This window comes from Notolepis coatsorum (genome assembly GCF_963971535.1).
Source record: "Notolepis coatsorum genome assembly, chromosome: 8".
Taxonomy (NCBI): domain Eukaryota; kingdom Metazoa; phylum Chordata; class Actinopteri; order Aulopiformes; family Paralepididae; genus Notolepis; species Notolepis coatsorum.
The window spans coordinates 91,804,879-91,822,310 of NC_140172.1; the positions used below are offsets into that span (position 1 = coordinate 91,804,879).

At 42.7% G+C, this 17,432-nt stretch overlaps 1 protein-coding gene across 3 annotated transcripts in view; it reads right to left on the minus strand.

The window, feature by feature from the left end:
• usp25 (ubiquitin specific peptidase 25) overlaps positions 1 to 17,432 on the minus strand; it is a 189,758-nt gene that overhangs the window by 101,943 nt on the left and 70,383 nt on the right. For all 3 annotated transcript variants that reach the window (XM_084320122.1, XM_084320123.1, XM_084320121.1), the window contains exons 10-11: positions 12,389 to 12,540; positions 9,667 to 9,794 (exon numbers count right to left, since the gene is read on the minus strand). In XM_084320122.1, the coding sequence (XP_084176248.1) occupies positions 9,667 to 9,794; positions 12,389 to 12,540 (280 nt within the window). The remainder of the gene's footprint in view (positions 1 to 9,666; positions 9,795 to 12,388; positions 12,541 to 17,432) is intronic.

Below are 17,432 nucleotides of genomic sequence, written 5' to 3' on the forward strand. Positions count from 1 at the left end.
GACGGTGTCTTGGGAGAATCCAAAGTCTTAGACCCAGTGCCCACAGAACCTCGGGCCGTAGACGAACACAGCTGGACCCTCTGTGGAACGGTATCTGCCGGTCCACAACGGAGAGACGTGGTGCGACCTCACGTGTAGAGCGCCGCCTCACCTGTAGTCCTCTCCGGGGGGTAATTCCAACACTCGACAGTGTTGGCCTTTATCCATGGAATAATCAAAGCACATAAAGCATAATCCCAAGAGCCGTGGAAGGCTCGCCGTCGTCGGGTAGAGTAATCCAATATACAGGTCCAGTCGCTCTTGACCCGGAGCTCCTCGGATGCAATCACCACTAGGGGTCTGACCAGCCTGGATAAGCGTCCAGATAACGTCAGGAACGATGGGGGTACTGATAACTGTAGAACTCGAACCGAACGATGCACCATACATAAATAGACTATTATTGGCTTAATAGAATACGTCCAACTCGACGGTATGGTGCCAAACTATGACCATTCAACTATTAATCTACACAATATCTCAATGCCTATTCTGGGCCAAGTAGGCCCTACTACACCGCACGTGCTTCGTGGGGAGGCTTTTGCGTCTGTCACTCTGTTGGAGGGTAAATAACTGGACTAAAAGAAAGTTCTACTTTACGAGCGTCATATATATATGCGCTATGAACAAATAGTACCACACGTATTTCGCCCGGCATATTACTGCGCGGAACCGGGGGCTGCCTCGACATGTTAGGCGGCACGATTGAACTTGAACCTAGGGGTATGGCAACCTGGCGCCAGGTTCTAGTCCAATGGTAGAATGAAACTATTATGGGCTGTTTAGTAGAAACGGGGATATTCAATGCATATTGTACAAGGAATATACAGGGGATATCAAACGATATACAAATACAATTAAATATATATATATAAATAAATATACATATTCGGTTTAATCTGATCCTTCACAACAGTGTGGGTTGACATGGAACAACACTCCGCCCACCCGGTATCGCTATCCTCACTAGTGTGTGCTCCACTGCCACTCAGTAAAAAGCGCCTCACAAATAACCCCATGGTGATTGGCTCACTCCGTGTATGGGCACAGTTTAGGACTCACTTTAAATATAAACAAGCCTCACCCTATCTCCCAATTGCATCTAATGCACTTTTTACGCCCTCACTCATGGATGCAGCATTCAAAACATGGGCCGGAAAGGGGCTAAAGAAGGTGAAGGACCTGTTTAAAGAAGGGCTTTTCATGTCCTTTGAACAGTTGGTAGGTGGGTATGACATCCCCCGCTCACATTTCTTTAGATATCTACAGGTGCAGGGTTTTGTAAAGAAATATTTCGCTTCTTTTCCTGTACTTCAACCAGACAGGTGGCTGGATAAGTGGCTGGAGGGAGACCCAAAACAAAAGAGGATAGTGAGTTCACTATACAGGGATATCCAAGAGATGGCATCCCCATCACTGGACCGTATTAGGGAGTCATGGGGTAAGGATATGGGACTTGAAATCCCTGAAGATTCTTGGCAATTGGCAATTAAAAGAATACATTCATCATCTGTCTGCATCAGACATGGATTACTCCAATTTAAGGTATTTCATAGACTACACCTCTCTAAGAGCAGACTTGCCGAGATCTACCCGGATGTGGATCCGACCTGCCCCAGGTGCCATCAGGCTCCAGCCACTCTCTGCCATATGTTCTGGTCATGCCCATCACTATCCCGATTCTGGCTTTCTGTTTTTGAAACATTTTCATTCACGTGTGACAGGGAGATCAGCACCAACCACTTGGTTGCAGTTTTTGGAGTGCTCCCTGGCGAAATCAGGGTATCTGTCGCTCAAACAGATGCGGTGGCCTTCTCCTCTTTGTTGGCTAGACGCCTTATTTTGCTTAATTGGAAGTCAGCCATCCCTCCATCACATCGACGCTGGGTCGAAGATGTGATGGCACACCTAAAACTTGAGAGACTTAAATACTCCACCAGGGGCTCTACCCAGAAATTCTTCCAAGTTTGGCAGCCATTTCTGGATTATTTCAATCTAAAATTCCCGGCAGAGGATGCTCAGGCATAGGATAGGCAATTTCTATATGGCAAGTGACAACCTCTATGGGAACAATGCAATTTTCTTTGATTATTTTTACTATTTTTATTTTATTTTTGTCTACTTTATTTTTCATTTATTTTAGGTATTGTGCGGTTATATGTAGTCATGTATTGTATGTATGTGTGTACGTATGTATATAATGTTGTTGAATGTTTAAAAAACCAATAAAAAACCATTTAAATAGAGATACTAACAAACGAAGTGACATCTAAACCCTTTAATATCACCAGGGGTTGCCCTCAAGGCTCGCCTTTATCACCGCTTTTGTTCATTTTAGCTATCGAACCGTTAGCAATAGCAATCAGGGCTAACAGACTGCTACATGGGATTGAAATCGGGAATAACGATCACAGAATAGCCCTTTTTGCGGACAATGTAATTTTGTTCCTAAAAAACCTAGATACATCGATACCCGCACTGCTTGACATAATTGATCAGTTCGGTAGTATCTCCGGATATAAACTGAACGCCTCAAAATCATCACTTATGCTGCTTAATGACAATGAGAGACAAACCGCTGACCAACAAGAATTCCCTTTCAAGCTCTCGAACAGTTTCACCTATCTGGGCATCAAAATAATACCGCAAATAGAAAATATAGCATCAATAAACTATGAACCTATGATAGACTCTGTATTCAAATCCATAGAGAGATGATGTTCTTGCCCATCTCTGCGATAGGGAGGATAAACATACTAAAGATGTCCATACTACCAAAGTTCCTATACTTATTTCAAAACATCCCTCTGGCACCACCGGTAGGAATGTTCGGAAAGATTGCGTCTCTCATCTCAAAATGTATATGGCGTAAGAAATGTCCTAGAGTCCGCCTATCTCTGTTGTACCTTCCATTTGATGCAGGGGGGTTGACCTGTCCTAACCTTCATTGGTATTACCTGGCTGCACAATTGAGAACTGTAATGTTTTATTTTTCTAAGGAAGACCCACCATCATGGATGGAAGTGGAAGCATACCCAATGCAACTACCACTACATTTATACATGTATTCAGCTGAGCCAAAATATTTAAGAAAACATACTACACACCCCATAGTGCTTAAAGTGGAGATGAAGCAGTGAACAATGTGATCCTAGTTTGTTTGTTGTGTACCTTGTGTAAGGCAGGGTTTTATAATAAAATGTGAAATCTATCTTATTTGTCTGAAAAATCAAATATAATATCCCTGTTTTCAACATGGGCGCCGCCATTTTGTTGCTGACGTCATGGCTGACGTCATGGGGCTTGTTTGGTGTATACACTGCTGGTTAGCTGCCTATAGTGAATGGGTCAGTCAGTAAATAAAATGTTGCCTACAAAACAACGGGACCGCGGTGGTTCTGTTTGTATTGCTCCTGGCTGTTCAAACTAATTTTACCATGTGAGAGAGAGGAAAGTTGGTTAATTTCCACAAACTACCAGTGAAAAAAACAGTGTTGTTGGCACGTTGGCTCAGGCTGGCTGCACTCAGGCGGCGCGACCAGCCTGTTGGACAGGGAAGGAGGATCTGCAGCTGACAGACAGACCGGCCCAGGCAGTTCAGCGTTGCGGAGCATTCAGCCTGCTGGCTACCTAGATCCACTTCAACCAGCCGAGCGTCGGGAGCTCCAGCAGCTCGTCGATGTGCTAATAGCCTGGAGCCAGCTACCGTTAGCTTGCCGAGGCTCCAGCACACCGACAAGCTGTGTAGCCAGCTACCGTTAGCTTGCCGAGGCTCCAGCACACCGACAAGCTGTGTAGCCAGCTACCGTTAGCTTGCCGAGGCTATTAGCACACCGACAAGCTGTGTAGCCAGCTACCGTTAGCTTGCCGAGGCTATTAGCACACCGACAAGCTGTGTAGCCAGCTACCGTTAGCTTGCCGAGGCTATTAGCACACCGACAAGCTGTGTAGCCAGCTACCGTTAGCTTGCCGAGGCTATTAGCAGACCGACAAGCTGTGTAGCCAGCAGGCTGAATGCTCCGCGACGCTGGTTGAAGTGGATCTAGGTAGCCAGCAGGCTGAATGCTCCGCGACGCTGAACTGCCTGGGCCGGTCTGTCTGTCGAAGACTGAGGGAACCGCGTCCGGCTTCAGCTGATTAGTGGTCTTCTGGACAAACATCCCACCCCAACAACATAATCCGAGGCAATGAAGTGTTCGCTGCAGATCCTCCTTCCCTGTCCAACAGGCTGGTCGCGCCGCCTGAGTGCAGCCAGCCTGAGCCAACGTGCCAACAACACTTTTTTTCACTGGTAGTTTGTGGAAATTAACCAACTTTCCTCTCTCTCACATGGTAAAATTAGTTTGAACAGCCAGGAGCAATACAAACAGAACCACCGCGGTCCAGTTGTTTTGTAGGCAACATTTTATTTACTGACTGACCCATTCACTATAGGCAGCTAACCAGCAGTGTATACACCAAACAAACCCCATGACGTCAGCAACAAAATGGCCGCGCCCATAATGATAAATGCTTCAAAAATGCACATAACAAATCGTTTTTCTTAGAAACTGCTTATTTTTATAACGTGATTTTTTCTGTGGCTTATCTAAATACTAATGTGATGCTATGAATATGTATTTATCGCACTGCTTCATCTCCACTTTAACATGATTAATGTATGGTATGAGGTAAAGAAATGTATGAAAATAAACAACTCCATGTCGCAATTCAGCCCAATCTGGGGAGGCAAACTAGATGCCGGATTCAATCTATGGACAAAAGAAGGAATAAGTAAAATATCTGACCTTTACAAAGAGGGGGTCTTTATGTCTTTTGAGGAACCATCAATAAAATACAGCATCCCAAGGAAGCATTTTTTTTTTTAAATACTTGCAACTGAGAAGTTTCATTTCCTCTCTGCAAAACCAATCACTGGCAATTCCTACAATTTCATCTTTAGAAAAAATTATCATCAAGAACTGCAATAACAAAGGCCTGTTATCAATGTTCTATAACTGGCTTGTATCTGGTTCAGATGAGACGTCAATATCTAGATTGGAGTCATGGAGGCTGGACTTGGGAGAGGAGATCTCAAACAAGGACTGGAACAGAGCATGCGAGGAGGCTCAGACACAAACAGCCAACACTAGCTTAAAACTACTTCAATACAAATGGCTGATGCAGACTTATATAACCCCTGTCAAACTGAATAAATACAACAGCAACACACCAGACAGTTGCTTTAAATGTACAGAGGATCGGGGTACTTTTATACATTGTATTTGGGAATGTGACAAAATCAAGAAGTTCTGGGGGGAGGTGGTGAATAAAATCAAAGATATCCTGTCAGTGAATATCCCACTAGACTCAAATGATATTGCTACATTTATATCCAATAAATCTGAACCTGAGAACCAAACAATTAAAATGTATTGATGTTGCTATATTGCAGGCAAAAAGAACAATAGCTTTCAATTGGAAGAAAATAGACGCACCCACAATCGGTGCTTGGATTAACACTTTGGTTGCCTAAGGTTAAATTAATGATATACCATAGATTGCCAGCGCTATTTGTCTATGGAGAAAGTCCCCTTCTTTGCAGGGCTATAACTTTTTAAATTCTATTGCTACATTGCCATTATTAGGGCCCATTCAAAGTCCTATATGTATTGTTCATTGTGTAGCAACGTTAAACTTTTTCATTCACATATTCATAGTAAAGTATGGTCTAATGTATAAGTATGTTTTCATCTCTTTCTGCAGCTTTCTCCAGAACGTGATATATAGCCCCAAATGCATTATATTGATGATGAAATACAGTTTGATGGCAATCAGCGCGATATAAAAAATTCCAACTAGACGTACTTCTAGAAGTTACTACACGTCATCTGATGTTGACCGGATGGGCGAGGGGGCGTTTATAATTCCGTGGGCAGCGTTATACCAATCATCTAATGTGGGTCAAATGTTGATAATATCAGTTATTATCGAAGACGGTAACGTTACACGCTGAAACTCACCCCAGTCTCCGCGCGCCGTTGGGCGATCATCGTCGAGTAGAAATGTTATCATTATGGGATATATTATTACCCGGTCCATCTCCAGCTTGTATAATGGTATATACGTCCAAATCATGTTGTTTATCGAGTTATTGGCAATCGATCGCTATGTAGAGTGACGAGCTAGAGTCACGGGACATGTACCGAGTGGCCGGAAGCAATACGGACGTCTAGCAAAACCTCTAGTGCGCTTCCTGTTAAGCGCTTGCGCCGATCGGCCACCAGATGGCGCTCCTGAACCGCCAGAGAGCTCAGTGGGTCCTGCTGGTGGATCTCAGGCCAGCGGAGGGACATTATGAATCCGATCGCAGATTTTTGAAATATTGATATAAAGACGACGTACAGCGTCCCCCGGCAACTTTAGCATGGCCAGCAAAGACGTCTAAAGACGGCTCCCGGCACCCAAAGTGTTAAGAACATGGCACAATGCATGTCTATGGAGAGAATAACATATATCCTGGCACAATGCAGGTCTATGGAGAGAATAACATATATCCTCAGGAACAATATAGAGGTTTACGAGGATATATGGAAACCATTTAATGAATATCTGAGAGGGGAAGATATAGGAGGGCTGCTATAGGATGAGTCCCCCCGCTCTCTCCCGCGGTCAGTCGTGACCCAGACCCCGGGAAAGAGCGGAGGCACGTCAGTGAAGGTGTTATAAAGATGTCATTTATTTATATTTATTTTTTATTTACATTTTCTTTTCTTCTTTTCAATTATTTTTATTTATGTACGAGCTATTCTAATGGAGGTACCAATGAATGTACGTATTATTTCTGTATGACAACAGTAAAAACAAACTAAAATACGGTCTAAAGTATAAGTATGTTTTTATCGTTTTCTGCAGCTTTCTCCAGAACGTGATTTATAGCCCTAAATGCATTATATTGATGATTGTATACAGTTTGATAGCAATCAGCGCGAGATAAAAAATTTCAAATGGACGGGCTTCTAGAAGTTACTTTATCATTTGATATCGACCGGATGGGGGGGGGGGGGGGGGGGGTCGTTTATAATTCCGTGGCCAACGTTAGATGATTCATCTAGTGTGGGTGATATGATGATCAGAGCAGTTTATATCGAACACGTTAAAAAATAACGCTGAATCTTACCCCAGTCTCCTCGGGCCGTTGGGCGATGAGCGTGGAGCAGAAATATTCCTATTATGGGATGTAGAAATATGCGATCCATCTCCAGGTTGTATAATAGTATATACGTCCAAATCATGTTGTTTATCGAGTTATTGGTAACGGATTGCTATCCATTGCGTCTAGCTCGAGTCCTGGGACTATTAGCGAGTGATCGGACCGAATTGGAATGAGCACCAGCTTCCATTTCCTGTTTCCGGTCTGGGCGATCCGCCGATCCGCCACCAGATGGCGGTCTTGAACCGTTGGAGAGTTGAGAGGGGATCAACAGTAGATCTCAAGTCTCCGGGGGAGAAATATGATTGCGATCACAGATTTTTGAAATATTGATATCAAAGACGTGGTACGGCGTCTTTGGCAGAAAGAGCATGGCGAGGAATGACGTGGTAAGGCGTTTTTGGCGACCATAGTGTTAATCGCATTTTTATCGCATAACCATTTTTGGCCTGATATTCTATAATCATATTTCAAATGGCATGTGTCCGGATGCCAGAATTCAGTACTGTATCTACAAAACCTTCTGTTTAATCTTCTTCCATTTATTCATTGGCTTAGATTTTTCGGGTCTGGTCAATTTTAGCATGGTGTTATTCAGTCAAAGCTAAATATTTTTTTATTAATATTCTCATTTGGTTCATTACAATTTACTCATGCCTAGTAACAGACACAGTATTTCTGACACTGGGAATACATTCCCTGAGATCCATAGATGTCCCTAGAATCAGATACCAAGAAAATGCTAATTGCCATATTTAAAAAAAAAAAAAAAGTCTGTAAATGTGTATTCTACGTTCTTATGGAATGAATGAAATAAAAAAAAATAAAAAGGATTATTGTTTTTTTTGTTTTTTTGTTAACCCATTCTCCGCCAATTACGTGTGTTAAGGCGGGTTTCTCCGCCATGCGTTGTCTGCCAATCACGCCGTAAGGCGTGTTTGAGGTCAATATTTCATATTTTCGTCATGGTATTCATATTTCACCCACGGAGTCTTGGCTGATGCTGTCTGAGCCATCACAACTCTGCAACGCTTCAATACCGCCACCTGGTGGCGGATCGGCGAGTTGCCAAACCGGAAGTGCCCATTGTAGCTCGGTCCGTCCCCTATTTTCGTCCGGCCACTCGTTTATCGTCCCGGCTCAATACAGACTAGTGCACTGCAACCTTGCCCAGGCCCGACGGGGCCCGGCCCGGCCCGGCGGGTTCAGGCTGGGTAGGGCTTTTTTTTTTATAAATAATTCGGGCTCGGCCGGGCCCGGGCACCGCCGTTTTTTTTTTTTTGTGTTTTTTTTTCTTCATATAACTAGGGTTATATGATAACCTTCGTTTTAAGATTCGCTTTCTCTTTTGCGCCAGAGAAACATTTGGATGTAATTACTGCAGCGCGCAGAGAGAACTCAGGGGACAAGTTCAACTTGATTGGTTGTGTTGGAATATAGCCAGTTGGCGAACGTTTTAATTTGTTCTTGGGATGTATGTAGCCGGTTTTGTTAACGGTGTTCAATTTTTAATATAGCATGGATCGGTATCAAACTGCATTTGATAATCTAATATATGCATTTATGCCTATATCTCACGTTCTATGAAATACTGCAGAAAACGATAAAAACATATTTATACTCTAGACGGTATTTTAGTATGAATGTGTGAATGAAAAAGTAAAACGTTCCTACATCCTGAACGATAGATAATTGATGTTGAATGGGCCATAGTAATGTCAATTTAGCAATACAATTTAAAAAGTTATAGCCCTGCAAAGAAGGTGAACATCTCCATAGACAAATAGAGCTGGCAGAGGATGGTATAAGAAGGGTACAATGCCTGGCGAAGAATGGGTTAACGCCACAATTTATTTTTAACTCACGATTAACTTTTAGAATTTTGTGTGTGTGTGTGAGAGATATGGCTTATTTTGAAGGTATGAACCTGTAGTTTCATATTATGTAAAAAAAAAAGTGAAAATTCTGAGGGAGGAGGGGCCCAACAGCCCAGACTCTAGAGGGTTATTAAAGAGCTCTTCCATGTCAAAGAGCCCTTCCATGTTAAAGAACTAGGGGTGTAAATATTTGGCCCCAGAACGATTCAATTAGATTAGGATTCTTCAGGCAACGATTCAAAGCATCATGAAATCTCTTCATTTGACCACGATTCGATTCATTCGATACATTTTCGATCAGTTAATTCCCCCCAAAAATGTGGATACACAAATGTGGCTGGGGGAACTGATTCACTTAGCATGAATGGACTATAGGTCAATAAAAAAGTCAAAAAATAATAATCTATAATAATAAAAAAAATATATATATAATCGATTCTAACATTTTCAAATCGATGCATTTGAATAGTCACCTTAGGATCGATGCATTGCGATGCATTGTTACACCCCTATAAAGAACCCTTCCATCCTGACTAACAACGCTACATTTCATTTTACCTGTCCATATACAGCATAGAGGGGAACTCCAACTTATTGTGGATCTTCTCAGGCCGCCCCAGTGCTTGGTTGAACTCAAATCTGGACAGTTCAAAGGTCAACACAGGAGGCAGCTCAGTGAACCAATGCTGGAAGAAATATGAATGGTGATATTCAGTTTAATTTATTAGTAATTATAACAAAAATGTACACAAACATTCCCCTAAAGTAAGTGCCTATTTCTCAAATGTCAAAATAAGTCTTGTGCTCCAAACTTCACTGACTTAGCAAAACGGTTTTCAGCACAATACTTTTATTTTGATATAGAGCTATGCAGTTGACTCCACCACTTTCCCCGACTGGTCCCAGAAAACAACCGGAAGATACGAATTTTCTCGATTAGGCTTTTGTCAGTCACCCTCTGAGGATATCGTAGTTCTCTTGCTCATCACGGATATCGGAGTTATCTTAACCCTTTCACTGCCACGCGACAAAGGGTTGACCCTTTCACTACCACACTATAGAAGGTTACCGTCTGTAGTGTGGCAGTGAAAGGTTAACTGTCTGTAGTGTTGTAGTGAAAGGTTAACCGTCTATAGTGTGGTAGTGAAAGGTTAACCTTCTGTAGTGTGGTAGTGAAAGGGTTAAGATATCCGCGATGAGCAAGATAACTATGATACCCAGAACCCCCTGGTGCATCAGGTCATGCTCGCATGCAGTAGCTTCTCAACTCAATTCATCTCACACTAAGATTACTTTGAGCCAATGTTCCACTGCAATTCTCTTTCAGACAAGGACAGTTCCTTTCCGAGTACCCAAATGATGAGTTAATTTAGCTTTTATTTGTTTTATTTCTTTAACACGCTCTTGTTGGTTATTTGTTTATAAATTATTATCACCATTATTTTATAATTTGATAAAAAAAAAACACATTGGATGTTTTGAATGTTAACTTGGTCAAATGAAATTACTTATTGAGCCCATAGCCCGGCCATGAAAATGAAAATCTGAAAAGTGAGACCAGCGGTGCATCACCAAATATGGCAGGACTGTGGAGCTCTATTTGACATACAGCTGGAGACCAGCCATCATTGTGCTCCACCCCACCCCAGCTAGTAGTTGGAACTAATGCAAAAGGGCTCGGTCCCATCTGTGTAGGTGCCTGGTTAATTAGCTGCTCCCAGCTGCTGGCTGCTGTGGGACAGCCTGGGCATGGAGGCTAACACCTAACTGGAGGTCAAAGCTAGACTAGTGGGGTTGTAGACCAGGTCAGTACCACAAAAAACCTGTTTCAAGACCATGCTGTTTTCTACAGTAAGCACTCTTAAGTTCTCCCAGGCTCTGGGACTGGTGAATGTTTTTGTTTTTAATCCTCGTCTCGGGGGCCAACAAGCTATGGTATACACTGTATGACCTAAGGCTGAGACCATTCATCGATTTATCGATAACTGCGTGAAACCAATGAGTGATTATTTTGCATGTGTAAAAAAAAAAAGGGTCTTGTGGCATGTTTTAGTTAAAACATCCCCATTTCATGTAAATTCAGTTGAATTGCAACTCAGCACTATGCATTCAATATGCAGTGCACTCCTGGCTGCTGAGTGGCGCAGTGGGCAAGGCGCTCGCCACTAACGCAGGATATGCTGGTATCGAGCCCAGCTCTCTGCGTTCATACTAACACAATTGGCAGTGTTAGGGGTGGGAAAGCCAGTGGGTGGGGATTGGACGTTGTGGACAGCGACTCGTACAGGTCGGTTGGTGTGCCTGTACAGCAGAATCAGGAAGTATCGGGGGCAGCGTGAGCCTCCCACGCGTTACTCCTCGCCACTGAGAGATTGCGCTGTTCAGGTGAAAAGATTAGACAGCTGCCTCCTTGTGTACCGGAGGGGATACGTAATGCAAGGCTTGGTCCTCACTGCAGCCGACCAGTGGGAGGCATAGTCTAGCAACGTTCGAGACAGGGGAGGGGAGAATTGAAGGGAGAATTGGCGAGGTGAAATTGGGATGGGAGAAAAATAGAAAATAAGGAGAACAAGTGGATAAAAAAAGAAATATGCAGTGCACTCCTCCATCACATCCAGAGACTAGAAAATGAGAAGGATCACTGTGGTAGTTTTGAATGGGGAAATCTGTAACACTAAAGATGGCGGCAACGACAAAATTGCTGCAAAATTCTTGGAGAATCAACTAGAATTAAATATAATTATATATACATTGCCCTGCCTCCCCCCCCCCCCAAACAGTTAATTTCCCCTGTGCTATGATACAATAATTTTCACTACATGCCCATAGTGACAATTAAGGATGTTTTTATTTATTTTTTGATTATATGTTAGATTAGATTTAGATGATTAGATTATATATTTTAACTATATTTATTGTAGGGCAAAATAACAGAGGGCATACATACCCTCATCTCGCACCTTGTTGCCCATATGTGCATGTCCAGAGTTAATTATATTGTATATTGTTTACACTGCCTTTTAATTCCATTTCTATTTTCTTTTACTTCTCCACTGTACTATAATTCTGTGACCTGTACCTGTATGTCTTTTACTACCTGTACCCCCCCCCCCTCCCCCATGCTGCTATGATACCGAATTTCCCCAAGGGGATCAATAAAGGAATATATTATCTTATGTAGATTTATATCATGTTACACATTTCTTGGTATATGGGATTTTAATATTGGGAAAATTCTCCAATTAACAATCTATTTTAGCAAAAGACAAGTCACACTGACCTCCTGACCAGACCTGGCAGGGTTCTCTGCTGAATGCAAGGACTCGATCTCTCCCTCGATCATCGCTGCCTCAAGACACTCATGGAGGTCCTTGAAGCCGTCCACCTGCAGTGGGTACTGCCCGAACATCTCTGTGTTCTCAAACTTCTCCCCTAGGAGGAATCACACACACACACACACACAGGGTTCCCACAAACATTGCTAAATGAAATTCAAGGACTTTCAAGTACTTTTCCAAGCACTATTTTTCATTTTAACTCGATTAGCGCCAGACCCGAGGATAGTCGGGTTATCCCGCCATGCGTTGAGCCAGGACGCTTGAAGCCTTTTTACAACGCATCCGCGTTTCCAGGTTCCCGTTTTGCGCTCTGATTGGCCAGGTCATGTGACATGAGCGCCAATCGTGGGATGGCAAGTTTCTACACTGGTTAAGCTTAGGCACTCTTCGAAGTTGGTTAAGGTTAGAGTTTGTCTTAGAGCGTGACGGCAAGTTCTTTCGCCGGTTAAGCTTAGGCACTCTTTCGAAGTTGGTTAAGGTTAGAGTTTGTCTTAGAGCATGGCGATAGAACGCCAGGTAGTTTGCAGGCTGTTCGACGCGGAAATGGGCAAACACGCTATTGGGCGCACATGTCACATGACCTGGCCAATCAGAGCGCCGGAAACGCGGATGCGTTGTAAAAAGGCTACACGCCGCCAGGACCCCCGAAAACCTGAGTATAGTCGGGTTTTCATCGTTATTTCTTTTATTCAATATTTTTTTTTTTTTTTTTTTATTTATCTTTTTTCCCCTCCATTTTCCTCCGATTTTCTCCCATCCCAATGTTAGTCGTATGCCAATTCCCAGTCCCTTCCTGGTCGCTGCGCACTTACCCCCCACAGTCAGATCATCTGGGAGAGTGGAGGCTACCACGTGCTTCCTCCGACACACGTCCAGCCAATCACCGCTTCTTTTCACCTGGCAGCGCGGATTCTCATCGAGAGGGCGTAGCGTGTGGGAGGACCACACTATCCCCCTCAAGTCCTATCCGCGCTTAGCAGGCGCCCCGACCGAACTGTAGGAGTCGCTGTTTACAACGACCCGGACCCACCCCGCCAGCTTCTCCCACCCTCTAATACAGCCAATTGTATTAGTGCAGACGGCCAGCCAAGCTGGTGACAACCCCGGAGCTGTGAGCTGGATTCGAACAGGCGAATCCAGCTCACAGCTCCTGGGTTGGTGACGAACGCAATCTCCGCTCGGCCACCTAACCGCTGCTTTATTCGATATTTCTATTCATTACAGGCACACGGACTCTGGGTTAACATGGGGAATCATCCTGAGAATGCCAAAGTGCAATACCGGCCACATCCTCCCAGGTGGCAGTATCGAGCACCCTTTGAAACCGTCCAATGCGTTAACACTTTGAGTGCCAGCCACAGCATTAGTTATTTCATGCCAACCGTTGAGTGCCAGAAACGAGATATGCCGTATTTTTTATCGTTATTTTTTTTATTAGCGATTTTCATTCATATTTCATCAATCTAGCCTCACGTTACCACTGGCACTCTCTCTGATCTCGAATTGGGAAAATACCGCCCCCTATCGTCTCTCCGGATGGTACTGCACCCCATTGGATTAGACTGAATGAAACGCATGGGGGAAAAAAGTCCGGATTCCACATTTTACTTGTCAGGCAAGTAACCGGAGATGATCCCAGTCATTGCCCACCATCAGAACAGCGTGGAATATATGTTTCCAGTACCCAGCGTTGGATCAATAAACACGATCGATATTTGGAATGGCGATCAGGAATTGGAATAATATTTTTGGAGAACATCTGATCTGAGGTAAGGAATCTATTTAACCAGTATTGGGATAATCAGAGCTGTTTTCACCTATATATCAATGTGTCCCATATGTGTGTGTGTGGCTGTGAGTATGTGTAGCTGATCAGGAAATAAGAGAATCGATTTTTCAGCCCGCTTCTATAGCGTGCATAAGTACACATATACTATCGATAATCTAGCGTTTATTTGAAAACTATTCATAAATAGGCCGAAAAATTACAACGTGTTTGTGTATTACAGTAAAGCGCGATTCCTGCAGAATAATTTTTTTTGACAGTTTCAAAAAACGAGCGTTTTTCAAAATGGTATAAAACGGAAATGAACCGATTAAAAAACAATCCGTTTCGACAATGTTGACTGCAAACAAGTCATTGATAAGCGACGGTCGTATTAGACACATAGCCATAATTTAAAAAAAATTGAAATTTCGCCCCGCCCCCTCCCCCTCCCAATGTAGTCTCCTCCCCCTCGTTAAATTAAATTAATCAGATACCTGGTTGAAAGTGAAATGCTGTGAACATCCCTGCATTAAATGAATGCAAGTGTAAGACAAATTCAGTATAAATTCACTTTATGTAGTAGTATAGCATTAACATGTTCATATTTATTGAAATCTTACAATGTACCGTACTTTTCGGACTATAAGCCGCGGCTTTTTTCCCCATTTTTCGACCCTGCGGCTTATATAACGGTGCGGCTTATATGTGGACAAAACCCGAAAATCGAAATATTGTTTTTTTTACTGCATTGAAATGTTATTTATCTGTTCCCTTATTTGCTAAACTTAATACAAATGAGTTAATTCTTGTTATTTGTCCGACAGTATTGTGTCCCAATGGGAGTCATTCTCTGTAGAGGTGGGAGTCATTCTCTGTAGAGGTGGGAACTTAAAGCTCAATATAAGAACGGCCATGCACCACCACCCACAGAATCGAGAAAGAGCAATCAATCTGTCAATCCTTTCCGTGTCCGGGTGAGGTTTCCCGTGTTGAGTCAAATTAAGCCACAGGGTCCACTCCTTACATATGGTAATTAAACATTAAAACACATGCGGCTTATAGTCCAGTGCGGCTTATATATGTACACACCATTCAATTTAGCTGCTGCGGCTTATAGTCAGGTGCGGCTTATAGTGCGAAAAGTACGGTATACATAAATGTTATGATTAATTGAAAATGGGGGAAGAAGTCCTTCTCTGGTCTGCATCCCCTTAACAATTGTGTATTGCGCCATACTGTATTGTACCCATTCTGCAATCTGTTAAAGTTAGCAATCAATCAATGTATTACCATAGTGTCTTTATACCTTCATCACTGTAGGCTACCATAATACACCATAGTGTCTTTATACCTTCATCACTGTACATATTAATACTACAACTCAAGAAGAATCAAGAGGTTTATTTTTCACATACATAGTGAAATGCTGATTGATTGTGCAAAATACAATAAAAAGGCATAGAAAAAAGAATAGGTAACACAAGATATGCATGATAAAAAAAGACATGCCAAGTTCATGAAAAACTGGTTCCTATGTACATTACAATACAATTGTAACTCTTAATGTATCTAAACTATACAATACCTCCTTCCTTTAAAGTTTTTTTTGTTTTGTTTAAAGTGATCTGTACTGTACATACATCTGATTAGTATTGTATATTACTATTGCACTTTACTGTTACATTTGCACTCTGGTTGGATGCCAAATGTCTTCGTTGTACTGTATAATGACAATACATTTTATTCTAATCTAATTAGACTGTTTTATCACTCTGGAATGGATGGGGGATACCACTTCATTCCCTGTGGGGGTCTCTTGCATCGACCAGGGACCTGTTGTAGGTATAGGTTGCAGACCTCGCATTTCTCAACACCTTCTGAGAAGGAGTGTATTTGTGAAAAATTTTCATAGCCTCTATGCCTCGCCGATTGGTCATGATGACTGACGTCGCTTTTTCCTCCGTGTGAGACATTGAAATCAGCGCGGCATAATTTACAAAAAGCATTGTGTTGAAACGTTGCTTTTCGTGAGGTACGGGAACGTCTCCTCCCACATGGCGAGATATTTGCAGCTCTTATTGGCTTTCTTAGCCACACAATCCTCTCTCAAGTCCATCGTAGAATGTAATACATTTCGAGCTAAACCCCTCCTTTATCCGGATTCCGGTCGCTGTTCTTCTTCTTCGGGTCGCAACAGTCTTCCGGTCTGACTTCCTGTGCTAACGTTCTAATCTACACTGCTGCCACCTGTCGTCACGGAGGGGAATTGCAGCCATTTTGTAAAAACGTATAAACATTTTTAAAAACGGGAAAAATCCGGGAACGGGATGACGGCGGGAAGGAAGGTTGAAATTCGGGACAATCCCGGGAAAATCGGGATGGTTGACAGCTATGGCCCTATGTGTCTGTGTGTCTGTGTGTGCGCGCTGATCAGGAAATGAGAATATATTTTAGATCGCTTCTCTAGCGTGCATAAGTACACATATACTATCGATAATCTAGCGTTTATTTGAAAACGATTCATAAATAGGCCGAAAAATGACAACGTTTTTTGTGTATGACAGAATATTCCAGTAAAGGGCGATTATCACGGAATCTATATATTTTCCTGAAAAACGAGGGCTTTTTAAAATGCTATAAAACGGAAATGAACCGATTAAAAAACAATCCGTCTCGACAATGTTGACTGCAAACAAGTCATTGATAAACGACAGGCAGATTAGACACATAGCCATAATTTAAGACAGAGATTATGCGTTTAGAGCGCCATCATTGAAGTGGGTGGTGGCATCCAACGATAAATAGTGCACGCCACGCTGGCAATCAAAGTGTTAAGCACTTCAAGGACCTTGTGCGAACCCTGGGAATCGCACACACACAATATAGAGAAGTACCAACACAGTAACAGTGACACACATCATATTTGGTGACCTACTTATATAAAGAGACTATGAGAACAAGCACAGTATATTCATAAAGGCAGTTGTGTGTCCTATATTATGCAATCTATTCCTCAGAGGTGTGCCCCAATAGCTGTGTGTGTGTGTGTGTGTGTGTGTGTGTGTGTGTGTGTGTGTGTGTGTGTGTGTGTGTGTGTGTGTGTGTGTGTGTGTGTGTGTGTGTGCGCACCATATGTGTAGCCCTAGGAAGAAGTGGGTCAGGCATGAGGGAGGGTAGGAAAAAAGAGAGAGAGGAATGATGGGAGTAATTTCACACTA